At 42.6% G+C, this 26,430-nt stretch overlaps 1 protein-coding gene across 2 annotated transcripts in view; it reads right to left on the reverse strand.

Moving 5' to 3' along the window:
- The window catches only part of MTUS2 (microtubule associated scaffold protein 2), a 323,283-nt gene that overhangs the window by 25,498 nt on the left and 271,355 nt on the right, over positions 1–26,430 (reverse strand). For both annotated transcript variants that reach the window (XR_014897855.1, XM_085321758.1), the window contains exons 9-10: positions 11,832–11,898; positions 1,181–1,395 (exon numbers count right to left, since the gene is read on the reverse strand). Coding sequence is in view for 1 of the 2 variants with exons in the window: in XM_085321758.1 (XP_085177884.1) it covers positions 1,181–1,395; positions 11,832–11,898 (282 nt within the window). In the remaining variant the exon portion in view is untranslated. The remainder of the gene's footprint in view (positions 1–1,180; positions 1,396–11,831; positions 11,899–26,430) is intronic.

Consider the following 26,430-nt stretch of genomic DNA (forward strand, 5'->3'; position numbering starts at 1 on the left):
GTTGTGAGAAAGCTACCACAGAGCACCCCACAGACCTGCTTCAGGCTCCAGTCTCAAAATGCACATTGAAGACAGCCAGTGCCTACAGAGTCTTCAGACATARGTCTTCTCCTTGACCTTGGGACTCATCAATCTCTCACATAGACCACACCTGACTACAGAATTTTGCTGCAGATTTACTTTGCCTCAGAAGGTGAAAAATTCACCTTCCACCTACAACCTGCAATGGGATTGGCAAGATCTCCCACACAGACAGAACGAYGCTGGCAAACGGGGGTCTGCTGGCTGGGCTCGTGTTTCATGAGCTGCTGATCCTGGTGCTGTGCTGGGGCCCAGGCAGCCAGTCTGGGACATGGCATGGCCTCATGGTTCAGACTGCAGCGTCTACCTGCACACAGCAGGTATTATCATGAAGAAAAGCCTTCCTGAATCCTGGTTGCTGAACCTGGGTAAGGTTTGCTGTTGCTGAAAAAATCAGAATAGTCTCCGCTATTCACTGAGCGCAATATGAAACATGAATTAAGGTCAGCTGCAGGGATKGTTTCCATAACCCACAGTGGGGCATTCTGCCACTGTGTGAGCGGTGCTTGTAGGCGATTCATTCCAGCTATAAGACTGAAATAGTCATATGCGAGACCATTCCTACCTACTTAGAAAAAGCAAAGCAAGGTGTATACCATCTAAGAGATATTTAKTGCCTGAACAGTGGAGCAGGAGTCAAAAACCTGGACTGCATCATCTGCTTGATATTTATGCTGTGTGTGACATTGTCCTCCWTCACTTCATCTTACCTCCCTTTAACTATCATTTGAAATAATGATGGCAGGGTTATGGTGGCCTTMCCTATGTTGGGCATATTCTTCTGCAACACTTTAATTCATTCAAATTAACTAGAGTAGATAGGCTGGGGGGCAGAGCTTACCTTAATATTTGTGATATTGGTAAAACATTYGGACATGTAAAACAAATACATGGTAATGTACTGTGTAATGTACTACAATGGAGAATTAATATTGGATATCCTAGTGAGGAAATGCAGTAAAGGTGTTCTGGAAGTTATTCTTCCAGTCACCAGTTTATTAGCAGTCTTCATGTTAGAGATGGTCAACGTATTTCATTGCCTGAATTTGYTCAATACTTGCATGAATTGCTTTTCACAAGCAAACAGTGCGTGACTGACCTGCTCCTGATGCTGACTCTTGGCTTGTGCAAGCTGCAGCCTGTGCTCCTCCTGCAAGCGCTCCATCTCGGCGCTGTACTGCGCCTGCAGCCGCAGCTCCAGTGCCTGCAGCTCCTCCTGCTGCTGCCAGCGGAGCTTCGTCACCTCCTCCTCAAATCGCCTCTCCAGCTCCTCCTTCTCATTTTGTAGTTTTTCACATCTCGCTGTGTTGAGGGCTGTGGAGACAAGACCAGGCCATAAGACTCTGAACTCTTTAGGAGCAAACAGTGGTATTGGCTCCTTTTGTGCAGCTGGACCACACAGGACTCCTATGAATTAGGATACTGGGGCTTCTACGAATTGCAGCCTTCAACAGCTCGCTCTCATTCTCACAAACAAATGCACACATATTTGTTTGAATAGAGGCACAGGCAGAGTCCTGTAAAAACCAACGTAAAACTGAGATCTGATTTAATACAATAATAAAAAGGAAAGCCCATAGACTTGCAGGCTGACTGGCATCTCCTCATCAGCACAGTCTTGGATTCCCAAATCAAGTCTTCAGAGCTTTTACTTTGTCTTGGGTATTAGAAACAGTCACTTGACACAAAGCTTTTCATCTGAGATAAAAGATTTTCATTATCTCCTTCTCTCAAGCCAGGTCCTTGGCAATACAAGCACTTCCAGTTACATGCCAGAAACGCAGAAGATACATGGGCTCTTGAGGTGCRTCCTATCACATGTTATTATGCAAGGGGAGTGATCAGCCACTTGGCTGGGAAAAGGGCATAAACCTCATGTATCCATTTTCCATCCATTAGAGGCTTCTCACCCCACAGATTAGACTCTTGCACCAGCTCCATAGAGGAGAATATCTTGAATCCACCAATGCATACTTGCTTAAAATATTTTTACATTCAAACCACTATATTGTGTGCTTCAGGGACTCAGAATAAAGGCTGATCCCGAAGGCAATCAGCAGCTGTGAATTTTTTATTCCTGTGAACTAACCCAGTGACTATGTCATCAACTTCACAAGTATGTTTAGAATTTGTTTTAGGAGTTACAACTCCAACAGTTTTATTGCATCAATGATGTTCAACCTGTTACCTTATTTGATTCCTACCCTATATCATTTCCTGGGTCTCAGTACTACAGTTTTACAGACAGCTCCTCATCCCTCTACTTTGCTGAAAAACTGCTGCAATCAATTCAGATATCGAAGGCCTGATACAAGTTGGGAAAGTCAACCATACTGCACTTAGGGATTGAATTTGCTTGTTTTTGAAGATATATCAGGTAAGAAATCATTAAAATCATCATGACAATTATATTCAGAATGACACATTGGAAAAAGAAGAGACGTGTTTTTAATGGCACTGTTACATCTTCCTTCTGATTTAGACTCATAGAAGGCTTAGAAAAATGCCAAACTTTTGAATTTACCGTCTATCTCAATAACTCATCTTTCCTTTGCCTTTCAAATTGCACATGCCACTCATAGACCTGTGCAATTATGTAAATTAGAGAACTGGAAGCAGCTGCTTCTCYGGGTAAGTAACTCCTGAATATTTCAAAAGCACATTCATCCTATGCCTGACATGTTATGTTTGCTTATTGCAYGTGGAAAAAATGTGCTTTCCTGACTCTTGTTCTGTATCATCAGACTGAATTTATTTTTTTTCAGAATAGTATCAATTTGTCACAGAAGTTACCTACCACTGTGATCTCATTTCATGTTAGGTGTATCCACACCAGGTAGCTTAGGCACCCAAACTAACCCTCCCTTCACTCACAAAGCTATTTCTCATTTTGTTTCAAGCTCTATGCTTGCACATCTATTGGATAGCAATATCCAGACTTCTTCAGTATGTCTGGACAGATATCTAACGCWGACTTGCTCTAACATGGATGTTTTCTGAAACACTAAAATGGACTCAGTGCCCCTTTCATGCCCGTTTCCGCTCCTTATGGAAAGAGAGAAAGTGAGGCTGGACTAGTGAGCCTGCAGCCACAGCAACAGCACATGGAAAGCTTTCCCACCTGCCTTGTACCTGAATGGGACCCCCTGGAATTTATATGGTCATTAGCAGAAATTTCTTTTCTCTTGATGATTTGCATTCTAGCTCTAAACTCTCTCTTCTGTTTTGGCTATTGAGTGATTGTAAGCACCATGTCCTGCACGGTTTCCCTTGCCACGTAAAGCCATGGCAGAGCTGGAGCACTGGGCATAAAGCTTGTAGCTCTGGTTTCAGTAGAATTGAAACCTACTCAGGCTTTAAATTAGAGCTGTAATGCAACCTGTCCATCTACAACCTCTCCAGTGAGATTACCCAACACACAGAGCTGGGCAATGAAATGACATGTTCTAACTAAAAGAAAGTCAGTCTGAAACACAAACATCCATAACCTGGAACACAAAAGTATTCAAGTCTTTCAAATCAACCCAAGCGCAGGTGCACAGAGAAAGGAAGAGGAAGGCAAGGGAACTGTATTCCTCACATACCCCAAACCACTAATGGAGGCAGATAATGAGGCCACTGCCCAGGACATTTGCCCTGTGCTGAATACAAAACACTTCTAATCAGCTCCCCACCACTGTCTCCTAGACCCAGGGAAATGAAGCCAAGGATTGAGGTGGGGAGGAAACTGAATCTCTCCTTARACAGGAGGTGGGACGTTGCATCTGAGTCTACTGGGACAGGAACAGCAGGAGGAGACACCTATGCAGCCACATACAAGGTCTGTGGTTCCATCACCCCCTTTACAAGCAGGTAACGCTCTGGAGAGTCTGTCTTGCTGGAGTCAGTTTTTAACCAGCTATGGCTTCAGCAGGTGGTTCTGCTGAACCAGACTAAATTGCTTCCAGCAGAGCCCTGACTGCAGAGAACTGAACAGAAGAATTGTTAATTTTGCTAGAAGACACTGAATTTTCCTGTTAAACACTGAATTTTGCTGATGTGGATACTGTAACACTGAGTTTCTCTTGTGCCAAAAAACAATTACTAAAAAAGTTATATAAATGCAATATTGACATGGRGTAAATGGCATAAGACCAAAATTTAGTTATTCTTGCAACAGCTGCTGCACAAAAAACATGGATAAAATGTGCTAGACTCTCAGCTGGAAGAAATTAATAGAGCTGTTGATTTATACCAAGTTAGAATCTGACCTATTAGGCAGTGGCATTACATRCTACAGATGGAGCTTAAGTAAACTAGGTAAGTAGACAGATTAGCTCCAGGTTAGGTAAAATAAAATATAAAACATTTTACATTCATATAGAGGAGTTTCATGGTGGCCTGCATAAAAGTGTGTGAAGTGAAGGAGGAGTAGAACAGGGAACATTCAACATTTTCAAGCTTATATACTGTATCTTACTATCTCATCCTCACTTTTTCTAGCAATGAATGAGCTTGCTGGTCATCACTCAGAGCTGTCTGAGACTCTCTTATGTTGGATCAGACACTTATTTAGCAAAGTTACTTTCCTCACTCACTAAGAACATGGGCCATATCTCAGCTGGGAGGTGAAATCACCTAGCTGCAGTGATGTGCCTGCTGGCTCAGCCAGGAGCACAGGTCTGGCAGTCCTAGGGGTATGAGCGCTCTGAATGGCTCAGTGTTTCCCCAAATACTGAGACCACAGCAGACTCCTGTGTCCATACTGGGTACCTTTCTTGGTCATCTAAACACAGCCCCAAACCCCTGCACTGGAGATGGTTGCATGTTTCTTTTTAATGTTCAGAGCCTGAGAACATATAGAGCATGTAGTGCAGGTACACAGGAAGGCAGGTGGGACATGACAGTCACTGAAAGCCCAAAAGGAATGCAAAACACCAGTAAAAACTTAGCAGCAACAACAGGTTTCCATAGCCAGTTATGGGGAAACAAAGCATAACTGCTATCAACTGCTATTGAACAGAGTTAAGATGGGCTTTTATTTGTTTTTTTTCTTTTTCTGTAGATATCTCCGTTGCTGCTTGTACACTGGAAATAACTCTGACATAAGATGGCATTTCCTGCCATGACAGCCTGCGCTAGGTTAAATGAGAGTGGCTGACACTGCATCCCTACTCCCCCAGCTCTGAGCTGCCCTGATTTCCCGGTCTGAGAGACCTCTGAATGACTGTGCATCAGACATGATCAAACCCATTTCAAGCCAGGTTGAGAAGGTGAGGGAAAGTGAAATGTCACTAATGGATTGACCCTCCTGCACGAAACCAGCCGCAGCCCAGCTTTGTGGGCCCTGGTATTTTATCCTCAGTGTAGTTACTCTTATGGGAGCTGGGGACAAGTGTCACTGCCGGCTGTTACATGGATCACCCGCTTCTGACATGAGAAATGGACTCCTTGTTTGAAAATGATCATGAACTGTGCAGCCTCTGCTCTTATTTCTGACCACCAGCCATAGATTCACAGACACATCATAGAGCACTTGTTCAGGTTAAGTCTCTCCTTACCGGGACAAGGTTTTCATTAAATGAAGGACTGTGCCACCTGAAAGGCATATCCAGAAGAAGCTGGCACACAAGCTTTCAAACTTTTGTTGATTCAGATAGTCTAAATACTAAACTCAGTATCTGATTGCCTTCCATTTATCTAGGTATTTTTGCATCTCCATACCTCCTCTCTACCCGGTTCACGTCACTGACAAAGGAATGGATGATTTTGACTTTTAATTTCCACTAATTTAATGGAAAACAGAAGGTGCTCAAAACCTGCCAGCACTGGGTCCCTCTTTATTGCAGTAATATTGGTGTTGCAACAGAAAAGTGTGTATATTTACAATTAATAAAAATGGGCATCTTCAGTGTAAAATGATTGCTTGTAATGTTTTTACTATCCTTGGTATTTCTGGCAAAATATATGAGCAAGTCTTATTTTATAAAATAACAATTCCCTCAGCATTTATAGAGCTGCGCAGCACACATTCCTCCTCAGGGTTGGGAAGGAAGAAGCACTCTCCAATTCCACTGCGTGCTGGTTTCAGCTGAGGTGTGTTACTTCACAGCTGTGCTGGGGTACACATGCAGTGTGTTCCTGCTACTCAGCTGAGGAGCAGTAGTTCATTTGCCTTCACTCACAGGCGCCTTCCCGAAACAGGCAGGTTTCACTCCACCTAGTTTTAGGTGAGAGGATGGATAGCCCTGGATTTGGTTGCCTGTGGACTGGTGACTAGTGCGATTTGAGACGTGCTAGGGTRTGCTTTGAGGCTGCCACTGCACACAGATATGTGCTTCTCATGGTTTCCTGGTATATTTTTAAGTSTCCTGTAGACGTTTTGGAAAAAGGCTTCCCTCATGCCACTATGTGCTGGCAACTAAATCAAACCCTCTGGGTGAGATTCAAGTATAGATTCAGACACCACATAAACCAGCATTGCAGAGGTGCCTCCAAGCCCAGCATAGGCAGTGGAAAAGCGGCCAGTGGGAGGCCCTGCTGACCGAATGCAGCTGAACACGCTAGCGTGAACTGCACAGTGCTTTAGACTTCACCAGCTGTGAGTCAGTTGTCCAAATAAAGGTAGTCCAGGTTATCTGAGGTGACCCTGCCTGGCTCCAGAGGGTGTGGGTCTYCACTGCATGTGTTTCGCCTGTCAGCCGTGTGTGGATGGCTCAGGTTCCCTGGGGTGTCCCCAGTGGCACTAGGCACCTATGTTTAGGTAACTGAACTCCGACYTAAATCTCTGTTGCCTGAAACGGGAGCTTTGACACCCAGCTCACATGTGGACATTTAAAGTCTTAGTAGGACATTCTTATCTTSTAAACTAGCAATCTGATTCCACTCATAGTCCATTGGGAGAGCAGTCTCTGAATATGATCAGACCACCACTGCTGGACATCTACTCACCCTATCTGTGCCACCCTCAACTCATGTTGCTCTCTTCACTGACTAGATGGGGAGCCAAGAGGTCCAGCACAGACCAGATATCCAACTCTAAGCTACCTGAAGTCATGTGAGACGGATCTTCACACACAAGCTTCATCACTGACATTGCTTTAGCAGTGATTTATTTCCCAAACAGATTTCTTTAAAAATACATTCCAACTTCTGATCAGTGGATTATACATAACTGCTTTATTGCTTTGTATCCAGGAATCCTGCAGTTAGTTTCTGTTGAAGTAAGGGAAAGCTACATGCTTCCAACAYCAGACACATTCAGTCCCTAAATCATAATTCTGAATTAGAGCTATTGTCTAAACACCTGAACGTTGGACCAAATACCTGTATCAGCCCCAGCTAGTCCAGCCTTGTTTTACTGATTCATCCAGGCATTTGTATCAGTGAAAGTCTAACACAGTGAATTTACACGTGAGAAATCAGGAATTTCTAACCAACACCCATGCTGTTTAACTGGACTGGTTAATTTTAAATTAATGAGAAACTAATTCTCAAAGTGACTGAGACAAGTCAGAACTACAACTTGATTTTCATCAAAATAAATAAGAATTGTTAAGCTCTGCATATTTTCCCTGATTTTTTATCTTTAATTGCTGTTGTCAAATACAAGATTTTTTCATTCTATATTTGTATAAAACTTGGTAGAATATATACATTACTATACAACATACATCCGTCTGATAATGACACTAAAATAACCCTCCCATTGCACAGATGGGTTACACATCTCCTTGAGCACCCACAGTCCTGGCTTTGCATCATTGCTTTAGAGACAGCAAAGATCCTCACTGACAAGAACCACGGTCATGCACTTCACATCTGTCATTTCACCTTGCTCAGAGATTTAAAACGCTGGTTGTTGCACAAAATTTAATTTTATATTTTCTATCAAAAGAAACTTTGCAAGAAACTGCTTTTCCTGTGTGGAGAAAGTAGGGCAGTAAGTAGGATTGCAATCCTGCACTTCAGGAGAGCAAACTTTGGCCTCTTCAGGAATACACTTGGAGCAATCCTAGGGGTTAGAACCCTAGAAGGAAGGAGGGGGGTCCATGAGATGGTTAATATTCAAACATCACTTCCTTCAAGCTCAAGAGCAGTGCATCCCTATGAGTAAGAAGTCCAGCAAAGGGGATTTGCATCTGCAYGGCTGAGTGAGAATCTCCTGGCAAAACTCAAGCAGAAGAAGAAAGTACACAGAATGTGGAAAAAGYGACAGGCCACTTGGGAGGAATGTAGGAATGCTGTCGGGTTAGGCAGGGATGTGACAAGGAAGGGTAAGACCCATTTGGAATTAAMTCTGGCAAGGGATGTCAAGGACAACAAGAAGGGCTTCTTCAAATAYATCAGCAGCAAAAGGAGGACTAGGGGAAATGTGGGTCTGCTGCTGAATGGGGTGGAGGCCCTGGTGACAAAGGATACAGAGAGGCAGAGTTACTGAAAGCTGCCTTTGCTTCTTTCTTCACTGCTAAGGGAAACCCTCAGGAATCCCAGAGCCTAGAGACAAGAAACAAAGTCTGGATAAAGAAAGACTTTCCTTTGATCAGAAGGATCAGGTTAGAGATCTTTTAAGCAAACTTGACACCTGCAGATCCATGGGCCCTGATGGGATGCACCCACGAGTACTGAGGGAGCTGGTGGATGTTACTGCTAGGCTACCCTCCATCACATTAGAAAAGTCATGGAGAACWRGAGAGGTGCCTGAGGACTGGAAGAAAGCTAATGTCACTCCAGTCTTCAAAAAGGGCAAGAAGGAGGACCCAGGAAACTTCAGGCCAGTCAGCCTCTCCTTAATCCCTGGAGAAGTGATGGAACAGCTCATTCTGGATGTCATCTCCAGACATATGGAGGAAAAGAAGGTGATCAGGAGTAGCCAGCATGGATTCACCAAGGGGAAATCATCTTAACCAATTTGATAGYCTTCTCTGATGGCATGACTGGTTGGGTAGATGAGAGGAGAGCAGTGGATGTTGTGTACCTTGACTTCAGCAAGGCTTTTGACACTGTCTCTCATAACAGAATGCCTCAGCAAGTTTGATGATGATACCAAGCAGGGAGGCGTGGCTGATACACCTGAGGGCTGTGCTGCCATTCAGAGAGACCTGGACAGGCTGGAGAGTTGGGTGGAGAGGAACCTCAGGAGGTTCAACAAGGGCAAGTCCTTGCACGTAGGGAGGAATAACCCCATGCACCAGTACAGGCTGGGGGCTGACCTGGAAAGCATCTCTGCAGAGAAGGACCTGGGAGTCCCAGTGGACAAGCTGACCATGAGCCATCAGTGTGCTCTTGTGGCCAGGAAGGCCAATGGTCTCCTGGGCTGCATTAGGAAGAGTGTTGTCAGCAGGTTGAGAGAGGTGATCCTGCCCTTCTACTCAGCCCTCATGAGGCCTCATCTGGAGTGGTGGGTCCAGTTCTGGGCTCCCCAGGACAAGAGAGACATGAAGCTACAGGACAGAGTMCAGTGTAGGGCTACAAAGATGATTAGGGGACTGGAGCATCTCTCATATGAGGAAAAGCTGCTCTTTAGCCTGGAGAAGAGAAGACTGAGAGGGTATCTTATCAATGTCTACAAATACCTTAAGSGAGGKTGTCAAGAGGATAGGGCTGGACTCTTTTCAGTGATGCCCAGAGGCAGGACAAAAGGCAACACCTAGGGTACATTGCCCAGGATTGTGTCCAGATCWCTCTTGAATATCTCCAAGGATGGAGACTCCACAACTGTTCTGGGCAGAAATATTTCTGATATATATCAGAAAGTAGCCTGCTGACAATTTTTTTGTCATCCTACCAGACTGCACTACCTGTTTATATTCATTTTTTTGTCTATAACTAGAGAATATTCTGCTAATATTTCTTTTAAACACACCCCCCACAAAAAAAAAACAACCCCCCCAAAATTTTCCTGCAAGTATTTTTAATAAAGAAAAAAATGTGAAAGTATGAGTTCCATGATATTGCCTCAGGCCTCCCCTGGACTGTCTCTGCGTAGGTTTTCTGTTTGCTTAAAATACATACAAATTTTATAAAAACAACCAGTGAGCAACAGTAATACCTGTGCATAGCTGCACTGAATGAAACACACCGGAACGGAAAGAAGGTCTCCGAACAGCACCCCCAAGCACTAGGAGAGGACCCCTCAAGGGCTCTGGTTCTCAGCCTTGCAGCTGCTATGCTGCCYGGTGCTCCCTAAGGCCATCAAAGACAGGGCACTGCAGAGGGGCTGCACAAGCCTGCAGCACTCCCCCAGGCACTGGGCCCTCTACTCAGTGACAAGAGCCAGTTGGCAAAGCCTGCAGGGTCAGAGCTCAGCCATTTGCCACAGATATGATACCGAGAGGTCAGGATCGGTCTTGTAAGCTGCTCTGCACGTGACTTTTTGGGRCTGCTACTACAAAAGCCGTAACAGGAGTCCTTCTACCTGTGTGTCTGGAATGAACACATGCAAGGTAGACTGCAACGGCAAGGGCAGGGRGTGCATGGAGAACTTGATTTCATGTTACTGAACATGCTGCTCTGTGACCCAAAATGGGCAGTAAATTATACCAGTGGTAAAGTTCTCCAGCAAAAGCTCCACTGCTCTGTACTCATTTCAGCTGTACAAACCGGTGCAAGTGGCGGCAGAGCTCACAGTCTTCRGCACTGCACTGCTCTTTCCTTCACATGTCACCACTGCTTGTAAATRCACCAGAGCAGATAAGCCCTCTGCTCCCAGCTGTACACCCGCTGGAGAAAATAAGCAATCCAGCCTGCTAGAAATAGGTAGGCCTTGCARATAAGGAATGAGTATTCAAGGGAGAGAAGAGATCTTCAGATGTGCCCTGCCTAGGGAATGCATCAGCCACAGCAGCCCCTCTGCAAGCATGGTGCAAATGCAGAGCGTGGATGAAGATAGACACCTGAGAGTAACTGGAAATGCTGTTTTGCTGCTGTTGCAGCATCCTTTTGGAAATGGGCACAACTCCCCCAAAAGGGTCTGTCACAGGGAGGGTTAATACATGATCTTGCTATGAAGTGTGCTTGATACCCTAGGTCTCACTGCCACCCATTAGCTCTGGCACACACAAGCCACGCAGGCTTTCAGTCCCCCAACCACCACCGCCAGCCCCTGCAGGCCCCCGTGCCCCCCCACTCTCCCTGGGGCAGTGTTCGTGTTCTGCATGGGCACAGGGCCTGACCCAAGCTGGCCCAGTCTCCTTCCTGCCCCATGGCACAACACATGGGACCCTGTGCCTGGGGTCCSCCATGTAGGCAAAGCTGGGAGGTGCACCTAGTCCACCAACCAGGGMCCTTCCTCCCTCTTGCTCACCATCTGTTTGCCCTGAGATAAATAAAGCCTTCAGAGATACTAATAAGCCTGTTTTGATCTTGGGGTCTGTCATTTTGTAGCTGAGCTGTAAAACACGTGAGCAAGCACATAAGTGCTGTGCTCCTAGGGCACTGTAAAATGCCTACTGCTTGTCCAACTGTTTTCTCCTTAGTGGTAGCAGCACGTGTGGATGGTCTTTGAGAACAGAGGCTACAGAGGTATGCAGAAAAATTCGTCTAGTAAAGACGATGCACAATTAGTTCTACTGTGTACGGGGACAAACTTGTCTCCGCAACAGCAAAGAGGGAAAATTATTGTTCCCTGCAAGGCCACAACCCTCCTTGCCACCACGCTTCTGAAGATACTTTATGTCGATGTGGATGCCCCAGGATCACATCACAGGGAATAGTGGCTTCTGGATAAGAGGAGAGAGCACTTTTGTTGTTGCTTGGCTTGTGCTACTTACCCACTTCATCCCTGATGTTTGCAAGCTCCACTGACAACTCCTTTTCTTTCACAAGGGCACTTTCATTCTGTTTAGAGAAAAAAGAGAGAGAAATATGTATAGTGCCCAGGTTTATCCCAGAAAAGCACTTTCACATGTTCATTTGGTAAAGCAGATTAGATTGATTGCTCAGATCGTTTTTATTTTTGGGAGGAGGAGGGAAAGGGAATTATAATGAACTCATTCAACTTTCAAATCAAGCTTAGGAGCCAGCACTTACTGGCAACAAATATCTGTATGGATGCAGATACACAAACCCACGTGCACAGGACAGCACAGAATACACTGCTACTCTCACATGTCTAAAAAGACATTTGTATTTCTGCATCATTTTGTGTTCAGTCTGCGCACCATTTACGGGAGAACTGCATGTAGTATTATTAATTCTGTTAAAATAGTTTCATCTGTGCATTTGTCTGCATTTAACCACCTCTAAAGATAGTGACGTACTCATACATTCAAGCAGGACAGTGTAGGTTACTGTACTTACACCATTCTCTATGTGGTGGGCCTACTCTACCGATATAGACACCACCGATGGTCTGATGCTTCTGCCTATATTTCGACATTTATTCTGGTATTCTAATTTGTCTGTAAAGGACAAGAGCTCCCTTCTTTCAACTCTCTCAAAAGAAACATAAAATACTTAAGGAATTAAAACAGATGAACTGAACAAAGGAAAAATAAAGCATATTTATGTTAACAATACTAAAGTGTCATTACTAAAATGCAAGGACTTTGACAGCAGGTATTTCATAAACACTGAGCAAACTGAAAAATTAAAGACTTGGGGAAATATATAGGAGTTTGGTTTAGTTCAGTAAGTTCCAGTACAAATGCTACAAGCATAAAACCATTTTAAACTGGAATGTATCCTGAATCACATTAGGAAGAAGACAAAAAGGAAGGTATCCTGCTGGGCCTGCACTGGGTCACCAATGATTAGGAAAAGTAGACCAGGCTGCTATAAATATGCTTCCAGTTACAAAAGACACAGAATCTTTAAATGATGCTACAGAAAAATCATTTTCAAGAGAAAAGGCAGTGTAGTAGCAAATGGAATTAAAAGGAATCCTAGAAAGTAAATCTTTCAGTAATAAGCAAGCAAGGCTAATAAAAATCTAGGGCACAGAAAGGATTAGTTCTGCAGCAGGATAGTTGGTAGATGGGATAGCAAATTAGTTCTGTCTTAACAAAATGAATGTCAAAAAAAAAATGATTACAGAGACTAATGGTTTTGTTTATTTTTCCTTTATTTAATTTTCATCTCTGAGGAATGAAAAATACAGCAAAGCAAAAAAAAAWTAGAAAAAAAATCCTTTTTTGAAGGACAGAATGGCATAATAAAATGAACAGAAGACCTCCCATTGTATTCCCAGTTCCTTTGCTGACTCACAGAATGCATCTCCTTCCCACTGGCTTTCTGCTGGTGCACGCTCTGCCCCTGACACTTGCTGTTTCTCCCCATGACACAACACTATCATCTTGAGATTGTACTACCTTGGATGTAAAGAAAAAGGGTAATATATGCATCTCTGTGTATGTGTGYGCTCTTAGTTTATTTTTAAAGTCCCTGCCCACATGAACTGCACACATGTAATACTATTTTTCTTAGCAACGTGTCAGCTGGGCAAGTGGTGACCCTGTGGTCATTTGGACAACGGACCCTTGAACTATGCCATTCTATGCCCTATAGCAGCCTTGAACTGTGCAGTACTAGTTTTTATACATATATATAKGTATATATATATAAACTCTCTCTATATATATTTATTTATTTATTTTGGCATGTTTGTGTAAAGGGAAGCATGGTATTTACTCATTTCAGCTACAGGGTACAGGGTCAGACAAGCTGAGTCCATGCAGTAATGCAGTAATGACACTTTCCTAAAGATTTCTAAATTTTCTCTCTCTCTAAGACAATGAATAGATATCTCTCAGGTGACTGAAACGCACGTTTATTTCAGCGTTCCTCTTTTCACTCCCTTTGCCTCTGGGCTAYAGACGCCTACCTTTGAACGGTAAATGCAGAGTCTTTGCTGTGCCCCCTAATCCTCATAGCAACTTTGTAGTTTTATTAAAAAGTTAATAATCTCTTTGATTAGRTATTACAGAACTGCTTTATTTTTAATAATACAAGGAAATTAAAAACATCTGGAATCTGAAGTAATAATCTGTACTGCATTGTCCTTTTGGAATGATTTCCACCAATTCCAAGGAATATGCTTTCTAACAAATTTTGCTGTAAACTGAAGGACTAGCTGAGCTGATCCGAGAGCCTCTGATGCCAGAGGAGAACCAGGCCATGCCGTTGGCCTTCTTACTGCATCAGGAGAAGAAGCTGGGCATGTAAAGCTGGGCTTCTCCAAACAGCCCAAACCCTGCCGACTAGCATACAGCTGCGGGGTCCCTAGGCCTGACCAGAATGCATTAAGCACAGAACAACATGAAGTTCGGGGGGGGGGGGATTGTTTTGTTTTCTAGTAAAAAAATAYGAAAAAATAAAATGATCCATGTAAAATAGGTTGATACGTTACAAAAAAGAGTCCTTCACAGGGACTCCCAAAACAGCAGTCTTACTACAGCCAAGGTTTCCCTTTTTGGAGCGTACCACTGCATCTGCCCATGCAGTCTGATTAACTCTGTGGAGCCATTTTAGGAAGTGCTCGAGACAGATTGCCAGGATTGGTACCCTTGAAGGCATCTGCACAGGGATATACTGGATATGGTGCTCACAGATGKGAAGCACCCACTCATTTCACCAGCTCCCACTGTTTGAAACAAAATCTATTTAAAGCAAGGGAGCTCAGTATAAATCATCACCAACACCCACAGACARGCAGAACTCAATGAGATTGTTGTCATTCTACCGGCATGAAGAAAATGAAAACCAAGTTAAAAAATGGCATCCTAAAAACAACAAAAAAATCTTGTTAAAATTTTGAACCCCAGGTAATTACGTACTRCCTCATAAGAATTATTACCACCTGCTTTTTGATATTTATGTTATCTCGGATAATGCATGCCCCATCTTGTGGACAGCCTCTGGGACTGCTTCAAGCAGCTGGAGCTGGCCCAGCTCACGTGCCTTTGCAGTCACATGTCTTCCCTGCCAATATTTCTTCTACTGTATTTTATTTTAGTCAGAGCTCCCTAAGTGCTCTTCTGGGCCTTGTGTTCAGGTTTCCTGGGAGGTCAGATCTGTGAGGACTGCACTTGGTGCCAAGTTTTGAAGTAGTCCCTCTTCAGCAGGGGGTTGTTTCTCAGAACAAGTCCACAAAAATCCAGTGTCTTAAGTCTTCCTGGCACTCTTGATCCAGARTTCTTGATTTGAGAACCTTTCCCTGATGGCTGTAAAGATTTGTCCTTGGTTTCCTCTTATGAGAGAGCGTCAAGGTGTAGTTTCAGCTAATCATCATATCAGCCTCACGGTCTCCTGGATGTGCAGTGAACTTTCAAATCCCTGACATGTCCTATTACCATAACCTGCTTTGTCAGTGTAACATTGCAGGTTTGGACTGCACATATTCCTGGGACCAGAGTACGTATGACACTAATAGGATATGAAAGAGCCTCTCTCCTTGTTACCATCAGCGTGATCCTACACATAACCAGCATTTCAATACAAGTACAATCAGGAAATTGGGAATGCCAGTGCTTAGTAAACCAAACATTACGGTAGAGCAAAACCAGATCTGACGAGAAAATGTAAAGCTATCAAGTCCAGTGCTGAGACTCATATAGGTCCAATGTCAAAACATCAAAATAATTAGAAAATTCACAAGTACACAAGGAAAAGTCTGCCAAAAAAAAAGTGTAAAAAACAAAATTAACATCCTACTCAACTAATCGATCTTCATTATTATTTATAACAATAAAGTATTTGAAATAGAAGACTGAGGAGGCAGAAAGAGCCTCACAACAGTTTTGTGCCTAATAGGTTCAACATCTCAAAGGAGCTTTGGCCTCCCTTTGTTAGGCCACCAGCTGGAATGAAGCCACTGAGACTGACTGAGGGCCAAATTCAACTTAGGTTTAAAAAGGATCAGCTGCCATAGTAGTGACACAGCTCTTTCCAGAGGGTGACGGGGTCATAGACACTATAAGAAGATTGTACAAATTTTTCAGAGTGGTAGTTAAATGCAAGAGAGAAAAACTGCTTTGACTGGATTTGGAATTAGTCTTTTTCCTATCAAAATGTGAAATTAAGATGGTGTATTTTGTATAAAGCAGAATGTTGCATTTCCTTTTCAGGTATTTTTAATGAATGATGGATTTAAATATTGCTTGGAAGACCTAYGAGAAGGGTCTTCCATTGGCTGCATCCCAAGAAATGACTCTGATATTGAAGTATTTTTCATACTTCAAACTAATTTTACTTTAATGAAATAAAATGGTACTCATGACAGAGATGAAGGAAACCTTCTTCCTTATGCCTGTCCTACACAACACAATGGTTAAGGTTTGTATCTGAAATATGATTTCCCATCTCCTCAAACAGAAAAAAGAAATAGAATAGGCAGAAAGATAAGTTTGTTGTGTAGTTAAACTACTACTCTGTTGAATAAAAGAGGTAGTAACAACTCTTCCTCTTATTACTGGCTTTATAAACAGACCTCCCAATACTTCTCCCACAAAGGACTCAATGATGGACTATATTTCAGCAAGTAAAACAGTCACTGAAAAACAGCACTTACACATTCCTGATTCAAATCAAAAATCCCTGAGGATAGGCTGGGATATGACTTGTATTGGTGCAACATTCAAATAGCTCCAGGAAAACTGGCAGGTACTCAGGTGGGTAGGCAGAGAGGTGGGAAGGAAGGAGGAACTCATCCAGTTAAGTATCAGGGAATATAATTTAGTGAGGCGGTTCAGAGAAAAACCACAGGATTCGATATAACTAAGGGTGAGGACCTGGAAAAATAACTTGGTAAAAGATGTCATGCAATACAGGCCTGAGGAAGGAMAAGATGCTGCTGTTGTCTAAATGAATTAAAAAGGGAAGCAGCAAGCAAGGCTTGGGGGAAGGGGGAAGACTCGAGCTTCTGCTGACAGCTAGACTTCCTCAAGGAGACATCATCAGGGAGACAGGTCAAGATTTTACTTTGGACCAGGAATAGTTGTGAGGTGAGGAGGCAGAGCTCAAGTTTGCCTTAGAGTACCTCTCCTTGGAGAACTGCAAACCACCTAAGAGATATTAATTCATTAGAAAGACTAATTAATTAAACCTCAGATTTAGGCAATACAATAGGCAACCATAGGCAAACAATAGTAGGTTGACTTCACAAATGGGTCAGATGAGGCTGAGAGGGTCAGAAAATTGTCCAGATCAACATAGGAAGTCAACTGGAGCTAGGAATTAAATACGGGACCCTGGTGTTGCCTTCCTGGCTGACACATCTCTCCTCCCTGCCAATCAGCATACTTGCAGTAMGTTATATTCTGGGTTCCAGGCATAGGTACAGTGTTTCCATGAGCATTGCCCAGTTCTCTACAGTATCTCCTAAAAATACGCACTGCGCACAGATGCTCTGTGGCACTTATTATTGAATCTATTCTTTCAAAAGAGCTTTTCTGTATCCAGGSCTTCCAAAATGTTTTAAAAAAGAAATTGACCTGCAAATGGTGCTTAGTCACTGCTGTGCTTTATTCAGCGTTCCCTGGGGCAAGGCCTTATATTAGCTCTGGAAGGGAAAACATACTCATTGGGAGTTCTCTTGCACCAATGAATATTTCAGATGATACTTGTAGAACCAATAGCTGAATCTCGTTGCAGCCGATGTKCAAAATGATCTATAGCCTTCCTTCCAAAAAGGAGTGTTTCAACACTGCTGTTTCAGTCATGCTGGATAGCAGATAATCCTCCCCTGTAACTCTCTTTAGGTTAAAGTTTACAAGTAGAACYGATCACCTAGATATCCTCCAGGGACTGCATTTTAACAAGTTTTATATTAAGCCATACATTTTCCTTAACCTGGTTAGCTGCATACCTCAAGCTATATTTGAACATATTATTAGGTAAGTGGGAGACACTGTCAACTTTTCACTAGATCTAGTATACRAATCTTTTAAAAAGCCAAACTCTAATGAAATATACTGCACGACCATGTGTTTCTGCCAAAATATTTTCTATTACRAAAATTAAATGCATATGTTCATTCTCTCCCTCTTCTGCACGTACTTAAAACCCAGGCAAATGTCCAAAAGAATAGCATGAAAAGTTATGTGTYGAAATTGTCATACAATTTCTCTCCCACATGCTCATCTCCAGCTACCTGTAGCTGCAGTCCTTACCTCTGCACTGACATTTGTTACAAAACCCATTTTGGTATCTGGGAATTTGCTTCTTTTAGATTCAACATGACATAAGAAAACATGCGGTTTCACCTTGCTTTACTGYTAGATCAGATTTGCAATACCTCAGGAAGGAGGAACAACAGAGAGGTAAAACCTTAGGATAGTTAGAGCCYGAAAAACCTCTCTTCAAACTTCAAAACTCCATGCAGGGATCCTTTATGACTTGTGCTCCACAAGTCTGTTATTAAAAATGTATGAAACACAAAAGAAGAAATCAAGCTGGCTGTTACTACAGAACATCTCAGTAGTCCCTTATTGTTTCACAAAAATCCAACTCTTACATTTAGACTGCAGGATAAAATTATGTAAGGCACTGCAGTGTGTGTGAAAGGAATGGTTAGATTTGCTCCTGGTGAATGAGAATTCAGCACACTATAAATAATAGGAACATCACTCCCCTCTCCACCACCCCAGGCTGCACCCACATTACCTACATTAGCTAGAGGAAGGAGCCCAGATTTAATCACTGCAACGGCTATCTCTCTGCCCTTTCGCCGAAGGATAAAAAGAGGCAAAGTACCGTCTTGTCCAGGCACTGAAGGCAGTAATAAAGCTTGCAGCAGCACTGGCCCATCCTGGCAGGCTTGCTGAAAAGGCAACCAGCTTCATTCAGGATGGCAGGGTGGGAGTCCTAGGCAGCGGGAATGTCACCGGGGAAGGTGGGTGTGCACTGCAAGCTGTCACGGTTCGTTTGCGATACCCTCCGCTACCTTATTTCTCTCAGTAACTTGAGGAATCCAGGAGCAGGAGGTGGAGGAGGAGGAGCGAGGGAGCAGCATGTCAGGCTCCTGCTGGAGAAGGGAGGGTCACTCGCCGCCGCCGGGAGCGTCAGACTCAGGCAGATCAATAGATGCAGAATAACAGAGCAGTTACTGCTTTCGCCGCCCTCTGAAGACAGCGGGCTCCCCTTTCTGCAAACTAACGCGCTCGCCAGCTTGCTCCAGCCTCCTCCAAAGTGGGATCTGGTTTCTCTGCTAGGCAAACGTTTGCCCAGAACAGAGCACACCCAGCAACAGGATTGCACGAATGTACGCAAGCAAAGGACAAAAGGGAACGATTTTGAAACTTAGCAGCGAAAGCCCAAAACACACTGGAGTGCTACAGCAAGTCTCGGTTTTCCCTGAGAGGCGGGTCGTGATCATCSTGATCTTCATGCTACATTAAGTTATTTATTACGATAACCCTAGCGCTCTGCAGACAGTTAGCTGTTGTCTTCAATCCAAATGCCTCCGAGCACATCGCAAGCGCCCGCTCTTCCTCACCGCGTTCCTGCAGGCAYGTTCACTGCCGTGCACGAAGGGCTCCACCGAGGCATGGGGCTGCGATACCCTCGCTGTCCCGCCGACAGCTGACTCAGCGGGGACAGCCTGGCAGCGGACCGGCGGCTGCAGCTGCACYCGCGCTCTCAGGGACGGCGCGAGGCTGCAGCCAGCCTTCTCCATCCCACCGGGAAGACCTGGAGCCCCTTCCCAGGCCTGTCTGTGATGCCACTTGTGTGCCACTTGAAGAAATGCACCTGCACATGCCTCACCACCTGCACCTTCAAACTAATGCCCAGCCACCATGCAAGCCTCCAGTCGAAGGACAGCTACCTTAAGTGTTAATATAAACATAAGCCACCTTTGTACGGTGACTAGCAATAAGCAGCTTTGTGGTGCCTTTATGATTTTCAGGTTATCTTGTTCCTGCCTGCAAGCCAACTTGCTGTCTTACTTMGATCTGCAGACCATGAGGGATCTTTTATTTTCTCTCTCTTTCTCTCTCCGCCCTTTCCCCTGCTCTGTCTTTTGCCTGTTCTTGACAGATAAGATTCGGTTGTTATCTGAAATATGTAGTTGTGTCTGGGTCATATCCAGAAAGGGACTCAGTTGTCTCAGGCATGCAGGACTCTGCCCCGAGCATTTCACGCACGTGCTGAAAGGCAGGTGCCTCTGGCCATCGTCCTTCTCCAGCAACAGCCCGGCAGGGTCTCCTCAGGGCAGCACCTTGGGTCAATGAACGGAGATGCCAAGGCCAGCCTCCCTCCCACCCCACAGGGACCGTACGCTGGGGAGGCAGAGCTCGGCTCCCCCACCGCCTGCACCCCGAGCAGCCATCGCCCCAGCTCGGAACAAGGACTTTTGTTTAGATCCTTTACTTCAGTCCTGACCAGACGAAGACCACTGCCCTCTGAACCTCTGAGACTGGCTGTGACTGCAAAAGCACAGTCCTTCACTAGGTACGTAGGGAGTTCTGTATCCTCAAGGAACTGTCTCCACAGAAATGACTTAAACATGCAACTATCAATCCATGRTTGGTTGGTATAAACACAATAGGAAGACTGACTTTGGGCAGCCTCTTTCAAACAACTCAAATAAAAATAACATATATTAAAGATAATGCTAGATATAGGTAGGAAAGTTCAATGACTTATACCCAAGGTGATACTACATTGCCAACTATATTACCTTTAATGCAGAACAGTTTTGTCTCAAAGTAGGAAAGGTACCATGTCACCATGGCTCAGACCTGTGTGTCCCTGGATAGGCATTTTTTGTTTAATTATATTTTCTAGCATGACTAGTTACGCATGAAGTGATCTGGAAAAAAGCAAGAATGAACTAGACTCTGCAGTCAAATCTGTGTTAAATCACACCTAAATGCTCAGGTAACTTCCTGGTCTGTGCTAACCTTCTGATCTCTTCTTTTCCTGGTCTCAGCGAGGACTTTAAATGACATTTCAGAATATCACAAATGAGCAAATTTAAAAAAGAAATGAAAAGCTCACTTAATGTGCCTGTGTTTCAACATGCCATCCAAGAGGTAACTTTTCCTGATAGCACTTGAAAATTAATTTGGCTAGCTAGTGAACAGCTTACACAGTAGAGATAAAAAGAGATTTCCCTATCTGGTGAAATCATTTCATCCTCTCTGTAGGAACAACTTTCTTGCCACATGACCTGAAGTCTGTGATTTGGATCTTTTGCAGTCTAAATCCTGACTGGAAATATTTTAACTGCTATAGCAAAATGATAGTAATAATAATCATCTCACTTTTAGATAAATTGCGACAAATATTTATCTGAGTTGACCACTATAGTGTTCAGAGAAGCACATCTGACTGTGAGGCAAGGAAAAGAAAAACCTGTCATTACTCCTTTTGTTACGCTTTTAAAGTGAAGCAGTCACCTTCTTCAGTCACTCCGACCGTAACGGTAGATTTGCTGTCTGTGTGTGATGATAAATCTAAGATAGAGATTAGCAAGCAAGGTCTATGTGCCACTACAGACCCACTTAAACAGTAAATTGGGAGATAAAATATTTAAGTGGAACTTAAATTAAGCAAAAGCCATGTGTTGGCCTTCTGGYAAGGGTGAATCGAGCCACTAGATGTTGATTCTACCTGGAAAGTAGCACTGATAAGGGATAAGGACACTAGRGGAGAGCTGGTAGGTGCTTTGATTAGCTTAGATCCTTTAAGAGAAAGTGAACCTAAACTCATTCTGCTTAAATTAAGCCTCATCTTGCAGGTACTAATGGGTGTGAAGCATTAAAGTGAGAAAAAAAATAAGCTGAGAAAGAGAAAGGAAAATTAAAACTATTTTAAAATGTAGTTCTTCTGCCCAATACACAAAAAAGARGATGAAGAAAGGAGAATTCAGGAGGGCTTTTGGTGGTGGGAAGAGGCTCCAGACTGGAGATAGGTTTGTCTGGCCTCCAAAGTAAAACAAAACCTCATCCCAGAACTCWATTTAGAGGACTTTGACATACAGTTGAAGGCATCAAGGCCTGTGGGATTGAGAATACAGAAATGGAAATGAACACTACTGAAATAGGAGCAAAAATCTGAACACAGTGGGGACATCATCAGGATGGAGAAGCCCGCTACTCAAATTCTGAAGGAACTGGAACTTTAAATGGCAGGCTCAAATCAAGGTTTTAAACGATCAATTCTTTTTAATTTAAGGAGAGTAGCAGAAGTGCTAGAGTCAGCTACAGGCCTGTTAGTCTGATCTCTATGGCATGTGGTATTTGGATCAAACACTGGAAGGAACAATACAGTAAAAAAGAAAGGAAACTGTCAAGTGCAACAAGGCACCAAAGGCAGATCCACATCAGAGCAGACTGGTGCTTTTCTATGCCAAGAGAATAGATATTTTTATATGAGGGTAATATGGTAACTCTCACCTATTAGGAAATAAGTGACTTCAGACAYGGTGCCAACCACAAAATTGTTAGTTAGGCTGGAAAAGGAGTAGCTGAATGACTGTTAATCAGGGAAGGAGCTGGCTAATGKGATGATGACAAGAAGTTTCAGTAAAGAGAACTACTGGGCTGAGTGAAGACAATTAATGGAGCTGTTCAAAGACCAGTCCTGGGGCAATTCCATTCCTTAATGACCTTGGCCAAATAATTYGAGGTGTGCTAATGAAACACTGAGATGCACTGTCAGTCAAGAGGGGAGTCAAAACATCATGCTTGTCAAGTTGGATGATATTTAGGGCTACTGTACCRGACATGAGAAAAAGCATAAAATACTGAGAAGTTCAAGGTCACAATATTAGGGACAAACAATAAGAATTTAAAGGAGAAGATGGGGGCTCATCAGCTGCAAATAACAGAGAAAGAGAAGGACTGTGCTTATTATTCAACCATAGGATGACTATGAACTATGTCTATAGCACACCTCTGGAAAGGTTAAATGCAACTTTAAGCTGTAGAAAAGAGAGAAAAGGGAAATTTAAATGTTTTATGGAAAGCCCCAGGAAGATCTCACCTGGGATTGTGCACAGCTCTAGTCATTCATGTTTCAGGAGTATCAGTTCTGACCAACATAGCCTATGCCACCAGAGGGGTGCTATAAAAGTACATGCTTGTTTCAGCCTAAGAAAACAACAGTAAGAGGAAAAACGCTAGTTTTCTATAAAGATATCAGGGAGGTAAACACTAGGAGAGGGAAAAGTACTTTGAGTTAAAAAAAATATATTTATGTAAGAATAAAAGGGGCACACTTGGAAATACAGAAGTCTTCCAGTCATGAGAAGTTCTGAAACAGTCTCCCCTTATGAATAGAAGAAAAGATTTAAAAATCTTCAGCTGAAATTTGATCAGTTTATGAAAGGGATTATAGGACTTGGATGTTTGTAACAGGCAGGGACCGGTTTTGATGACAYAGGATGAACTTTTCCAGGCTTATGTTGCTACCCCTGCAACACCAGTTTTCTGTGCATTGTCACTAATACATTGCTACACATCCATTCATCTTGCTGATGGTCCACACCCAAAATGTGAGCATGCCTCTGCTGACACAGCTTTGCAGGGGCTCTATCCCAGCAGATCTGCTTCAAGTTGCCCTTCAAGGCAAAAAGGCGAGGCCTGTAGGTAAAACAAGATCAACAGAAACAGGGAAAACCTGGGCTGTCAGTTAACGAGCACTGTACATATCAGTTGTACCTCTGTTTTCTTACTGGAAACAGAAAATACATGTATGTCCCACAAACAGGAAAACTACTGTTAYGTGTAGAATTAGCAATTGCAATACGAAAAAAAAGGCTGTTAAATTTAGATATCAAAAAATCAAAATATTAGTACTCAGCAAGCAACAGTATATGTTTTACAACACTTACTGACACTCCAACACTTCCTGACTTTGATGGAAATGTAGTTTGCATCTCACAGGATAAAGCTCTTGGGTAATTAAAGCCCAAGGAGAACATCTAGATTTTCTTAACTGTCCCAGGAGAGTTGCTTAGTCTATAATCAACCTATTCTAAYGATAAACAAGCATCGTGGGCATTAATTTTTTCCTACACTAACAGAATCAATGCTTCTCTCCATGGTGGGCATAATACAATTCCTGTCTACTCTTCAAGCAATTGCAATATACTTTACTTTATGTCTACTCAAACTAAATTTGGAGACCTAGGGTTTAATTAGCCATTTTGCATAATTTAGTAAGTGTCCAAAACGGAAGAGTTTTTTTTTTTTTTTTAATTTTGTAATGGTATTTATGTATCAATCCATAGAATCTGTTGTGCAAAGGATATACATCTTTTATACAGTTAATCATTTCACTGGTGTTTTAAATACATCTGATTCCAAATGTCCSAAAATACCATTCAAATGAAATGTTTAAATGTGAAGAAGATTAGATCGTTAGCCTCAGATTAGCTAACCAGTAAGTCCTATAAAAAATCARTAAAAAGCCTATTACTGTGTTATTTTATACCCACTGGAAAAAAAAATATAGTGGAATGCTCATGAGATAGTTTTTTTTTTTTTTTTTGAATTTTCCATCTCATTTAGAAGCAGACTCCTTGTAAGATTGTGTTTAACTCACTTTCTCCTTATTTTGGTCACAAACTACTCTATAAAGTCCTTCCATAAACAACATCAAAATATTTCATTTTAATCAGAAAGTTTGATAGCTTCTACTTTTATTTCAGTATTTATACTCTGTATTTTAAATAATAGTTTTACACAAAACATATAAATAGCATATGCACAATATAATTTTTCCTATTCTTTTTTAATGTGAGAAGCAGTATGTACATTCCAACGGAAAAAAATAGCATCTTTTACCAAATAAGCTGATTTCACCGATGAAAGATCAGGTTAAACTCTACCAATTTGATAGAACATGCCCCACTCCACCAAATAATTTAAACTATACCTTCACTGAGATGAACTGGGTGTGAAAYACCCAGGAGGCCAGACTGGAGTGTCCAATCTAATGGCCAAGAATTTGGCACTCACAAAGGGGGATCAGATGACCAGTAGCGATTGAGCTAATACTCCTGTGCAGAGCCTGTGGCTCTGCACCCATCCTCTGATCACACCTACAGTTCCTTCAGAAGAAGGGGGTTCCTGGCCTACCACCAAGTCTACCATCTAGTGTGATCAAGTTTAAGCATAGGCAATGGGCACTCTGGAATCCTCTTCCCTGGATTTAAAATAATTGAGGATTCAGAGGGTCAATATAGCACAGAAATTCACACATACATCTATGTAGAGTGGGATATCTAAAAAGTACTGTGAAAAAGATTAACTGTAAGCCTGTAATGCCTATAGCCCATGACTTCATACATGTTTATGCACCTTTATAGATGTACATATATAAAAGATATGGAGCTGCATGTATAGTTATATATAAACATGTATGTAACCAGTTGTATGCTATAATGAGTATATACATAAAGCCTGTAATATATATAAGCATAGACTACAGAACTCTGCACATAAATATGCATTTTATATTTAGTTTTATTCATGCTCTCTAACACAGTTTTGAAGTTAATCTTTCTACAACAGCTTTTTAGAACCCTGTTTAAAATATGTTCTAGGATTTTTTTTAATTTATTTTACTGTAACAGAAAAAAGTGGGAGAACCATGACATGTATGTTAATGTAATTTCTCCTAAACCTCTATCAGCTATTATCACTTCTTATATAAAAACAAGTGTTATTATTGACATACTTATATGCTGGTATCTTGCTGGCATCTTTCCAGCATCACCAGCAGTGTGGTGCTGAGATGCCCAACACAAGTGAAAGAATTCATCCCTACAGTTTCTGTATGATGTGAAGCAAGCAGTGCTCTCAGTATCACCGGGGTGATTTGCCCAGGGTTAGTGAGGCAGTCTGTGTTACTGGCAGGATTAAATCCTAGTGCACCCTATGCCCTCCCAAAGCCTGAGCACAGTGGACCWGCCTCCTCCACTGCCAAAGTCCCTCTGCCCTGCACATGACTTTCTTTTACCAACAGCAAAGCTGAGATTGATGTGYTGTTTGACAGGGACTGTTTCTTACTTTAAGTATTAATCTGTGAGATGGAACATTAATATGTGAAAAGTGAAAAGTCTGTAGACAGCCTATAAAGAATAACTAGTACCTTTGGTGAAAACARTGATGCAGCAATGGAAATCTTAATTGGAAACATAACTTTCCAAATGTGCAGTAACATTAGCACAATGCCCATGATAAAATCGCTGCTACAACAGCTCCAGGCAAACAGGTAGATCTCCCCAGTGCGCCTCTAATAGGTAAATGGGATATCATTGTAATTAACATGCACTGCTTGTGTTACGGTGATAACCAGAGGCTCTAGCTACAAACTGGACAGTGCAACATAAAGATTCAAGTAACTCCAAATTTTGTGAGGTGTCAAAGACCAAATTGCTGGGAAAACATGGGGGATAATATAAGTAAGGAGTGGAGTGTT

Source organism: Rhea americana, unplaced genomic scaffold (genome assembly GCF_003343005.1).
Source record: "Rhea americana isolate MKP2758 unplaced genomic scaffold, rheAme1 scaffold_71, whole genome shotgun sequence".
In the NCBI taxonomy this organism is placed as follows: domain Eukaryota; kingdom Metazoa; phylum Chordata; class Aves; order Rheiformes; family Rheidae; genus Rhea; species Rhea americana.